Genomic DNA, 12,760 nt, shown 5'->3' on the forward strand with positions numbered 1-12,760 from the left:
CATAGTGGCATGCAGGCAGACATGGTACTGGAGAGGTAGCTGAGAGTTGTATATATTGATCCACAGGTAGCAGGAAAAGACAGTGAGCTGGTAGACCTGGTTTAACTTTCTGAGACTTCAAAGCCTATCTCCAGTGACACACTTTCTATGACAAGGCTACATTCACTTCATGAAGGTCATACCTCCTAATAGTGCCACTCCCTATGGGTCTATGTGGTTCACTTTTATTCAAACTATCATACCAACCATATCTGATTTGAATTAAAGCCTACTCCATGAGATGTAACCCATCCCTAACACTACTTGAAGGTCAAGAACCAGAGACCAATAATCCAAAAACCTAAGGGGAACAACAAAAACTACTGTTCTACTTAAGGAGTATAGCAAAAAAAAAATGACTTCTAAGACATATTGCTATATTCATAATTTTGTGCCTCATTCAGTCATCATCAGAGAAACTCCATCTTGAGGACTGAAACAAATACAAAGACCAACAGCTAGATAATGTTCATAGTGCAAGAGACTTTGATACACTCAGTCCTAAATGGATTATCTCCATGATATCCCTCTCCTCCAGAGCTACAAAATCCTGTGGAAAAGAGTCAGGGAGATTGTAAGAACCAAAGGGTATAGAGGGACCAAAGCTCTCTAAGCACAGCAAGACCAATGCCCAAATGAACACAGAAAAACTGTGGCAGTGTACATAGAGCATGACTAATTCTGCACCAGGTGGGGTCTTCGAGCCAAGAGGAGACTTTAACACAACCCTCATCCCTAACAGGGAAGTTATCTCCAGTTTATAACAACTCACAAATGAAAACTCAGTTCTTTCCATTTGTTGTCTACTAGGAATACAAACCCAATCATAAGCAGTAGATAGCCAAAACAAACAAAAAAACTTAGTGGCTTCTTTTGAGATTCTTTGTCAAATAATGTCTTGTCGAGGATTTTTTTTTTTAAATTGTTATTTATTGTAACCTTAGAAGTACTTTGTGCCTCTACCATGGCATCCATTAGTGAGTTTTTATTGGCTTTCTGTGTGTGCAAGTGTGTGTGCCTCTTCTTCTATATATGTTTCCTGAGCTTCCCCCTCTTTCTTCTGTTTTTTTTTTGTTCTAAATATATTATTATTATTATTATTATTATTATTATTATTATTTAGGTGTCTGTGTTTTCTAAAGGAGAGACAGAAAAGTTGTAGATTTCAATTTGAAGGGAGATGGGAAGGCTCTCATAGGAGTTGAGAGAAGTGAAACCATAATCAGAATGCATTATATAAAAACTTGATTCTCAATAAAAGTAGAAAAGATTATATTTTTAAAAAAACTCATGCCATGAAAATTTGTTCAGATTTTAAGCATGCACATTAGAAAACGGGAGGAGGTATTGCCTCATTTCTGTGGTAAATATTATTATTTCATATATCTAAATTAGGAATGTACTTAGAAACCATGACATCATAAAAATGATTGGCACCTTTCTTGCTTGCTTGGTAGTTTGTAATCAAGTAAGATGCCTTAAATACAATTGAGGAAGTATGTAGGCACACCTTAAACAGAAAATTGCAAATTATCAGACCATATATTAAGACAAAGGATTATCTTTTTCACTTTTTGAGGCAGGGTCTTACCATTCCTTGAGGTGTCCTTGAACTTGCTGTTCGGATTAATCTGACCTAGAATGTGCTATGCAGTAGAATTGGCCTTAAGTTTACATGTCTTCTGGTTTGGCTTTCAATGTGCTGTGATTTGGAGCTTGCATTACCATCCAGGATTTAAAGGAAACTGTTATTCAATGCTTATTTACCATCTATATCAGCCATGACCTCTTCTACGTGCTTTTCCTAATTCTAGTCTCAGTGAAGTTTTGATATTGCAGTTTTTCTGCACATATGCATATGCATTTCATGTATATTTGCTTTTATCAATAGGAAGGGTAAGATTCTATCCCAGAGCCAATTTTATTTAATTTTTTAGGAACTTCATTGCATATATCAAGAAAGTAGGCAGTCAGGGAATCCTTTGTTAAACTTTTGAAAATATTATTTACTATAATATTTAGAACTAGGGTTGTATTTTAGCTTTAAAACTTTTCAGTTTAATTATGTGTCACAATGTCTAGGCATTGTAGTATTACTATAAATACCAAAGAAGTGCTTGTGACATCTGAACATTTGTTATTTACCTCAATAGTCAGAAAGCTTCTCACAATATTTTTTTTAAACAAATATAAAGATCTTCAAGTTCATCTAATGATGTCATCCAACATATTTCCACTTATGAAAAGACTATCTAATCTTTTTGATGAATAAGTTTAGGATCTTTACTACTTCAGTTTTACATATTCATGATTTTGAAAGCATAGCTTAAATAATTCATCCATAATGAGATGTTTTATAAATCATTTAATTTTCCCAGAGAGCTATGCTGCGCTCTTCTTTACACATCACACTCAGCTGGGATGATGAGGCTGTCTGGGCACTTGAAGCCTCACCTACTGCACCTACTGCTACTACTTCCTCTTACAACTGGACTGATGAAGGGCAGAGCTCGGTCCATTTGGACCCAGTGACTTGTACTTGATGGAAGATGAGGCACTCACTATGGCTACTAAGCTTCAGTGTTGGATTGCAAAGCTTATCTTTATATTCAGTGGCTTTAATTGATAGAGAAAGAAGGAACTTATTTGAAGAATATCTTTTAAATGGCAAAAAGACTGTCATTGTGTTTTTAAATGTTCAGTCATTCTCCCACCCTTCTGGACTGTGGAGTTCAACTTCCATTAATAACAGAAAATACAGTGCTGCTGAAAGCCCAAGAATAATGACACACGAATCTTTAAATTTTGATATGTGAATTTGTATTAATTGATATTTGAAAATTCAGATATGTGTTTCCTTTCCCAAATTGAGTTTGGTTGTATTAATTGGCTATGTTGAAGACCTGTGTCAAAATAATCAGTAGTTGCTATAGGAGATGTTAAATATTCTAGGATATCAATACACCAGAAAGAAGATGAGCAGCGCTCAAGAAAATCATCATCAATATACAGATATCCATAGCAGCAAGGCTTCATCAATCCAGTCAAATGTACAGAGGTTTTGTAAGTAATATGAAGGTAAACTTAAAACCAGAAATCATCTCCACCACTGCTTCTAGTACTTGCTCTCTCCCTGCCCTTTAATCGAAGCATCTCCATGATGCTCCGGGCGTAGACATCCCTCAGGTTAACACTAATATATGAGTCAGTGGCTATATTCTTGGTAAGCTTCTTGAGAGCTTCACGTTGTCTCACAGCTGCTTCCTTGAGTTTCAAGGTGAAGTAACAAGCAGAGAATCTATCATTAATAATGGCAATAGGCAAGGCCAAGACAAGGATTCCTGATAGAATACACATGAAGGCCACGATTTTGCCTGTGGTGGTGTCTGGTCTAATGTCCCCATATCCTACAGTAGTCATGGAAGTTGTGGCCCACCACCATGCACAAGGAACACTTGTGAAGGTTGTATCAGGAATGCTTTGCTCTGCAAAATATTCTATTGTTGAAAATATAGAAATCCCCACAGATAGAAACAGAAGCAGTAGGCCAACTTCTTCATAGCACTGGGTGATTGTCATCCCAAGTGAGCGCAATCCTGCAAGAGAAGAGGTGCTGTCAGGAATAAGCATTCTTTTGCTTCTCTCCTTCCCCTCTCCCTCTCTGCAATCCACCCACATGCATGGTCTGCATAACTAATATGATGAGCAATGTTCTGGGGATACAATGAAGACTAAATTATGACTACTGGTTCCAGAAAGCTTATAGTCTTGTTGGTAAGGATGTGTTTAGAAGAATAAAGGCAACTGTTTAAGTACATTCAGTCATTTACTTGTAAAATCATTGAGTTCATGCTCTTTCTGTATTTTTAATGTGAAAAATGAGGCTGTCATACATGTGTTTATTACTTCATGTGAGTAAAGTCCTTTGCAGGGATGCATGTGGAGAGCTCACTTGATCAAACCTGCTCACAGTGTATCATTTCAGCTCTTCTGATCAACAGCATTTTTGATGTTGCTCTCATATATTTTTATGTCTTCTTTTATTATTTTGTTTTCTTGCTTGATTTTTTTTTTTTTTTGAGACAGGGTTTCTTTGCATAGCCTGGCTGTCCTAGAACTCACTCTGTAGGCCATGCTGGCCTTGAACTCAGAGATCTGCTTGGTTCTATGCCTTATTTTCTTACTCATAACAACACTTAATACAGTCAGATGCTTCTTTGCCTGAAAGCCACAAGAAGGTTTTATTCCATGGCAATGAGTCAAACAGCAGGAGTGACTTAGGAACCAGTGGCAACAGTTGCTTCAAATGTATATCCAGAACATATTCTCACCAGTGTAAATGAAAGTTCTGGAATTTCCAGAATATCAATTGAATTCTAGTTCTTATTACTCTTGATCATATGGTAATTTTGTTTACCTGTAAGAAGGTAAAGCTAAGCAACATAATCTTTCATTGACAAGAAGCATAGGAATGGAGGGATGTGAGGAATTTACCAACTCTGAGGAGACACAGGCTCATGGGTTTTCAGTACCTTACCTAAAAAAGCCAAGGTGCCAAGAAGAGCAACAAGAACCTACTAAAAAGCAGGACTTAAACAACCAGTGAAATAGCCTCCTCTAGGTTAGAGAGATGTTTTCAAGAGTTTGTGTTACCAATATGACTTACAAAGAAACTACCTGGAAAGCCCAAAAGTATACTGTTTAGAATAATTTTTATTCTTATTCACCCTTAGGGATTATTTGAAATCCATTAGAATACACCTGATAGTCTACTTAATTTGAAGTTTGCTCTTCAAATAGTGAGATAATCTAGCCTTATTATAAACTATTTGTTTATAATATAATAATTGATATAACAGTGCATATCGATTTTGAAGTTTAAGTTCTAAAATATATCTTTCGGAATAACTTTGTACTACCTTGTTATAAAATTGTCTTCAGTGTATCTATATAGAATGTCAGTTTGGAAATAAATTGACATTGTATGATGAGAAGTATAAATAAAATGTTATATATATATGTATATATATGTATTAGACACTTCTCAAAAATAATATGTGACAGATGTTGTCTTTGTTGTGACATTTAACAGAAGTTTCATATTCACAGGGCTAATGTATCTATTATAAAGGTACAAAGCCAGGAATTATACCAAGAGTGTCAAGGATCCTAACCATAATAATGTAATATTTCTCAACTAAAGTTCCAAATATGTGGGGACTTATGATATCTGTGACTATATTTTATAGATCTTACATTTGACATAAATCTATTAAATATTCACCTATTTGTCATAAACTTTAAATCATTTGAAGTTCTGTTAACTACACTGTACTTGCTTTAGAACTGTGAAAACTTTTGAAGAGGTGGCACTGTGGAAATTACTATTATTTCCCTTTTCCTTTCTTTTAGAAAAAATGTAGCTCTCAGTGTTTTATAAATTGAATCCTGTGAAGAGTTTATAAATACTCAAAGAAAGCATCCCATTATCTGTGTCAGGAAACAAAGAGTGTTACTTGTAAAAGTTCTTGGAAACCCCATTATCACATCCTTGGCATGTAAGACTAGCTAGGAAAATACATGACTAGAATTCTGTAGGGTAAGTTTTAATTATAGAGATGTAAAAAATAATTCAGGTTAATTTTTCCTTATGTTAATAAGGAGACATAGCTACCACCATTTTTACAGTGGTTATTTAGATATATCTTTGTATACATCCATGGGAGTAGTACTCTGTAAACATATTTGTATGTGTACATATATGTGTGTATTGTATTATTATGCATGGTACTCCAGTGTTTCTCAAAAGAAATATGGCTTCCAAAGACATAGCTCAAAAATATCTGTATATCTATTAAAATATATGGTCCAGAAAATAATCCACATACTGAAATCTGACAAGTCAAGAATTTGTATTTTAATAAATTTGTGGAAATATTCTCATTTTCTTTAAGTGTTAACTCTGCAACTATAGAATATTCAATAATCACAAAACCAACTACTGAGCACCATTACTTTCTGTAAATAAAAATTCTTTATACTTACTCTATTTGATATCCTTTGGGATTGTCTATAGCTTTCAAGGGAAGGTTAGTTTTGTGTGTGTGTATGTGTGTGTGTTTGTATGTTGTGTATTAATTTTTTCTAGAAAATGTTCATTTGATGTTTCAAATTTTTCAAAATTTAAGATAATTCTAAAATACTGAATAAGACACTAATTACTGACATATCTTTCTTCCAATTCAAAATAATTTTATTTATTCATTAAAATTTATTGGAAGGCCATTAACACCTAGCCATCTCTCTTCTGTCATAACTCTTCTCTCCAGTCAAGTGTGTGTGTGTGTATGTGTGTGTGTTTACATTTTACAGACCACAGATCTCAAATGCTTCTTGGAAATGGAAGGTAAAAATAGCTTATGGCCCTATTATATTATATAATTTATGTGCAATGTATGTTTGACCTTTGAGAAGAATAACACACATACACACATACGCACACACACACACAGATCACTGAGTTCTAGAACTGACTTTAAAATATCGTCAAATTATTCTGTCCACATTGTCTTGTGGACAGAAAATGTGTGGGGGGGGACCAAGAAAGAGAGAGAGAGAGAGAGAGAGAGAGAGAGAGAGAGAGAGAGAGAGAGAGATGTATGCATGATTTTTCTTCCTAGTATTTTATAGGAGATGAAGGATGGATAAGGAGATGGTTCTGTGCCAATATATCTAAAGCTATTTTAAAAGAGAAATTAAAAGGCACCAGTGAAATAAAAATACCTGTAGAATGTCTTCCCAACTTTAGCATGCGCAGAGCTCTGAGGAGCCTCAAAACCTGGACCAGACGCCCCACATTTTCCAGCTCTTGTGTGGTGTGGCTGCCGCTCAGGCTTTCCACCAAAAGAGTTATGTAGAAGGGCAAGATGGCAAGGAGGTCTATGATGTTTGGAACTTTCCTCAGGAAGTGACACCTGTCTTTCACACACAGGAAGCGCAGAATGAACTCCCCGGTGAACCAGCTGATGCACACATACTCCAAGATCTCCAGCAGCTGTAGGTTGAGCCAGCTTAGCTCAGCTGACATCAGGGCCATGTTGACGATGGACACTGCCACAAAAATGATGGAGATTACTCCAAAGATCCGGGCTGCTGTGGAAGACCCGGGTTTCTCCAGAATATCCCAGAGCTTTTGTCGGACAGTGGGACAAGGTCCTTTTGAGAAGTCCTGTTCACTCTCATGTTGACTTTCCTGGTCATCTGTGTCCTTCTTAAAGTCAAGAGTTTCACTCAGCTCCTTTCTTCTGAAGTATCTTTCAGAGAAGACAACTTTGTGATTAATTCAAAAAAACATACAGAAGTACAAGAAAATTAAATTTGACAGAGATTAAAATTAAATTTGTCACACTTATATGGACAAAATATAGAAATATATATTCACATTTTGCCCATGGTGGTCCTCGACAGAGTTCCCACTTATTCCTTTGAAAAAGACACTTTTATTCTTAGTAGACATTTATGTAAATAGGATTTATAAATTAGCAGGAAACTTTAGATCAGTGAATTTTTTTGTCACATATTTTCTGGTGACAAGAACATGTATTTCCCATCTGGAATGTTTTTGTATACAAAAGAAAAATATATGAAGGAACAGTGGGAATGACAGAACAGCAGTAAGTAACTATCAGATCCTGTAATTATCACCAGGCAATCGACTCTCGGGAACTAATGAGGTCTTTCGAGCAAGGTTTTCACAGTTAAAGCCTTGGTTTGATGAATGATAATAAACCAAAACCTTTTATTTCTATGTATCTTTGATAGCATAGATTTTCTGACTTATCTATTAAATTATCAGATGTTTACTGCAGATCTACCAGTCTGAACTTTCACAAGAAATCAGGGTATTAGTCTCTGGGAGAAATGGGGCAAGAAGTTTTTGTTGTTGTTTTAAAGTTCAATGCACAAGTTGACTTTAGGACTGATTTACCTTCAGCCAAGATGCAGACACACCTATTCTCAGGGTGGGAGTAGACAAGCTTAAATAAAGCCTCAAGTCTGCTTGTGCTTTCTTACCACCCTCTCCTCCCTTCCCGCCCAACTGCCGCGCCCTGCTGGTACCTGTCCCTGCAGCAGGAGTCGATGCTGAGTTCATCGATGCCCCAGTACTGGATCTCCTGAAGAAAGGAGAGCGCACAGAGCTGCTCCATGACGTGCAGGCGGCCGGTGCGGTAGTAGTGCAGGACATAACGGAACGCCTGAGAGCTCCGGTCGAAGAAGTACTCGTTGTCCACTGGATTGGCATCATCACAAAGCTCCAGGGGGCTGGGGGCGGCAGCCAGGGCGCCCAGGCGGCGGTAGGAGGCCACTACCACGGCCAGCTTGCCCAGGCGCGTGTGCGGGAAGCAGGACAGAGCTTGCTGCGAGAGCACGAAGCGGCTGCCGCCCACGTTGACGGTAAAGCAGTCCCCCAGAGCCAAGGGTTCCCCTTCGCCCTCGCTGCAGAAGACACTGGAGTCCAGTGAGGTCAGGGAGCCGCTGTCCAGAGACGACGAGTCCAGCAGCGGCCGGTTGCGGGGTGACAGATCCATCCCGACCGCTTTGGCCTGACAGCACTGCGAAGTTGGGAAGGTGCTGGATCGAAGCGTGGGTCCCCGCGCGGGCGGTGCCACGGCTCCTGCTGGCGGCAGGGATCTCCCAGGTTCCCGAGGGAGAAGCCTCCCACTTGCACACCCCTACTCTTTCCACCAGCTTGATGGCTGGTGTCGCTAGGGAGCTGCGAGTGCGCGGTAGAGGGAGGAGGCTGGGAGCGCAGGAGTGGTCGCGCGGAGGGAACCTGTCAAACAGACGTGCGTTGTCTAGGCAGGGAACAGCTCAGGACACACAGTCTGTCCTGGTGGCCCTTCCTAGATATAGGTAGAGCCTTTTCTCAACTTTGTAAGTCAGAACCCCCAACACCCACTCTCAAGCCTACATAGTATGTAGATTTAAGATCTGGAGGCTTCGGGTGGCAGTTGGGCAAGGGAGGGAATGGGAAGATCTGGAGGATCAAGAAAGGGGGATTAAAAGTTCAGAATGGCTTTAGCATATTGATATGGTGGCGATAGCAGAATGAGTCTTAACTTGAGGATTTATAGCCTTCCCTCCTCGTAAGGTGTTTTCTAGGGCTGTGAACACTTGGGGAAGTATGCCTGGGGTACCCTACTCAAGATTTCTTCCCATGTCTGCTTGGTTCCCATCTGTCATTCATGCGAGATTTTCTTCTCTCCTAGGTTTTCAGCTCCTAGCTGAGAAACAATCCTTTTAGCTGAAGTTCCAGTGGCTCACTAAGGACAAGGGGAGTTCAGCACACACGGGGACACTGCACATTTCCTCAGAAGAGGCATTCTGGGCACATTCTCCAACACAAAGGGGAGCGCTCATTTTAGGAAAAAGAGAAAGGCAAAAATACAAGGAATAGAACAAGCGTGGGCTGAGGCAAGAGTTTAAATAACAGCGACCCCACGGTTAAAGAAGAAGCTAAATTCAGGAGATCAGGTGATTAGCAGAGTGCCTAGTGGCCTCTTAGAGCTATGTCTTCAGCCAACCTGTTGGACACAGGGCTGGTGGGGTGGGAAGGAAGGACAGTGACTCACCTGCAACTTCAGGCACACCTGGGTGTTGCTCAGCCAGTGCAGCGAAAACAGATAATGTAGTATTCTTTAATCCTTCTGGTCTACAAGTGAGAATTCTGATTTCATCAGTCAAGAATGGAAACTGCTCACAGCACAGATCTTAGCCAGCCTTTGCTGCCTCACTCTGGCTCTATGCGTCTTGGCTTCCGGCCTGGCCTCAGGATTCTGTGGCGAGTTACGCCCCCGCCCTTGCCAAGCACTCCTCTGCAACCTAAAGAAGCTCTAGGTGGCCAGCTTCTTCAGAGAATAGAAGTAGGGAGGAGAGAGACAGAGCGCAAAGGAGTGCTTAGTGACACTGCATATTATATCCATTGGAAGATGCTTCAAGAATTGCTGCATTTGATTCCATTCCCCACCATCTGTGTCCACAAAAATATTCCAATGTTTCCAAAGTGGTAAAGTGCTTTGTGAGGCAGGGTTAGAACAGTTACATTCTACTTCTCCATGTTTATGGAGAAGGATTCACCATTATGTCTGGCAAGCATTTATGATCAGTATTTCCCAGTGTTCGCCAGGGAAAGTGAATCTGGCTCTACTTTGTGGTTTCTTAGTAAGTGGTTTTGAAATATATATATATATATATATATATATATATATATATATATATATATATGTGTGTGTGTGTGTGTGTGTGTGCATATACATGTATATACATATATATGTATGTATATGTATATGTACATGTGTATATACACATATGTGTATATATATATATATATATATATATATATATATGTATATTTGTTGAAGAGAGCTTTTCCAATTGATGGGACAAGCATTTGGCTGTTTAGGTCTTACTTTGCCACCTGACTTCGGGGGCTTTTCATTATTATGCTCTGCAGTGCCTCTTCAAGATATCCAGTTTTAGTAAAGATGGCCAAATAATTATTGGCTGCTACCTTTATACCAAGAAGTTTTGTAGCCTCTCTATTACTGCAATATTTTGTTTCATTACCATGAGACATTCATGTGTTCGTTTAATGCAGTAGACAGAGAAGTTAAGTGATTTAGACTCATCGAATACGTATTCAAGTATAGTACTAAATTTTAGAGGCTACATCCCTAAATTAATTGTGGGGTTGGTAATTTTTGTTGATTTTCAAATAAGTCAAGATAGGATGACTTTTGCCTTATGTTTCTAATGAAGGGTCAGAGTTAATGATGTGCTAGGCATTATGAAGAAAACATGAGAATTTCTTTTTGTGATGCTTTCAGTTATCCAATAAGAACTGTGGAGAAATTTCAATAAATCCTTTTAACTCTGAAATTTCTATATTATGCTTCTATTAGTAACTTTCCATTCCCTTAACTTTTACTTCTCTTAAAGAATATATGAATTATTCCAGTAACTAGTTCATCATGATTAGTGAGTCACATTGCCAGATCCCTGACTCTCAGTTGTGGTGATGTCCTAAGTAAGTAATTATAATAATATTCACCATTCTCATCCCTAAGGATACAAGGATATGGCTCAGCCAGTAAAAACTCTTGGTGTGCAAGTAAGAAGACCTGGGTTCACATTTTGAGAACCCATATATAGTGGTTTACCTGTAACTCCATTGCTGTGTAGGGGAAAGAGAAATTACTAGGGCTTGTGGTACACCAGTGTAAGTCTGGGTTCAATGTGATTCTCTCTCAAGGGAAGGAATAAGCCAGAGTATGATAGAGCAGAACAGGCTAAGTCCTCATCTAGTCTTTGTACCTACACAGTCACACACACCCTCCACAGTGCACATCCATCATGTAAATGCCACATATACTGACATATGAATTATGACATTTTAAGCATAAAGCCCATTGCTAAGTGTGTGAATTCTCACATAGAGACAGGCATTGTCATCATGACAGACTTCAAATTGTCATCACATTGGAAATTCTATAATAAAATAATTTTCTTTGGTTAATGAAAATAAATTTTATTCACATAAATTTTATACTTGACTTATGACATACCATCTGGATGACATACCATAATGCTTCCATGAAATTACTATTGACATTAATGTTTTAAAATAATAACATTATTAACATTATTTATAAATAATAACATATCTCATTTAGAGATTTGATCTTAATTCATTGGAGTTTTATTTAAGAAAAATACATCCACTATTGATTTGTGTACAAAATATTTCAACTTCACAGTTTTTATAATTACATAAGGAGATATGATGGGAAACTTGAAAAAAATAGAAAATAACTTGAATAAAAAAAGCTTTTAAAAGATGAACTTGGGGAAATTCTACTTTTTTTATGTTTAACCCTATCACTCTAAGCTCATATGTTTACATGAAATTCTCTTAAATTTGGTTATTCATTGACAAGAGAGAAAGCATTTCATGCAGTCCGTGCATCACGATGCCTTGTATTTATTTGATTTTGTAGGGTTGACGACCAGGTAAGTCAATGATGTGGACCTTTTAGAATGCCTTTTGTGTGGCTAAAATGATTTTATCCCCTTTTTCTTCACAGCATTGGGATGTGTTTAAAGGAAAAAAATCTGATGACTTCTATGTATTCATCTTTCTTGTGCCTTCTAGGTGCTTGGAATAAATCCTCCCAACTGTACGACAGCCTACTCTAAGGCAGAATTTAGCTTAATGTGGGTTTGTTCTGGATTCCTTCCAAGGGGAGGCAGTTATCTTTGGAAGTACCCAAGAGCTCGTTTTTATAGCCTAGTCTGTTATGGTGATAGCAGCATACACTGAGGATTGGAATGATGACAATAATATCATGATACAAATAGATACTACCTGTACGTGTTCAATTCATGCTTTGCATTCCGTTGGACATAGAGCCTTAACAAGTTGTCTCATTTTTCTTATGTGTTAAACTGTAGAAATGATTGTACTTTATGCTATTGTTTCAAAATTAGATGAGCTATGGAATGTTACCTGTCATTCTTCTAGTTTTTAAATGACACGTTTAAAAATAAATTATTTGCACGCCTTTAATCCCAGCCCTTGAGAGGCAGAGGCAGGCAGATTTCTGAGTTTGAGGCCAGCCTGATCTACACAGTGAGTTCCAGGACAGCCAGGGCTACACAGAGA

General features: G+C 38.2%; 1 protein-coding gene across 1 annotated transcript; it reads right to left on the bottom strand.

Moving 5' to 3' along the window:
- Window positions 1-445: 445 nt before the first annotated feature.
- Kcnv1 (potassium voltage-gated channel modifier subfamily V member 1) lies at window positions 446-8,921 on the bottom strand. Its single transcript, XM_031358494.1, has 3 exons — window positions 8,158-8,921; window positions 6,823-7,352; window positions 446-3,635 (listed from the first exon to the last, which is right to left on the bottom strand). The coding sequence occupies exons 1-3, from the start codon at window positions 8,625-8,627 to the stop codon at window positions 3,124-3,126; spliced, it is 1,512 nt and encodes a 503-aa protein (XP_031214354.1). The 5' UTR covers window positions 8,628-8,921; the 3' UTR covers window positions 446-3,123.
- Between the last annotated feature and the right edge of the window lie 3,839 nt (window positions 8,922-12,760).

This window comes from Mastomys coucha, unplaced genomic scaffold (assembly GCF_008632895.1).
Source record: "Mastomys coucha isolate ucsf_1 unplaced genomic scaffold, UCSF_Mcou_1 pScaffold7, whole genome shotgun sequence".
NCBI lineage: Eukaryota > Metazoa > Chordata > Mammalia > Rodentia > Muridae > Mastomys > Mastomys coucha.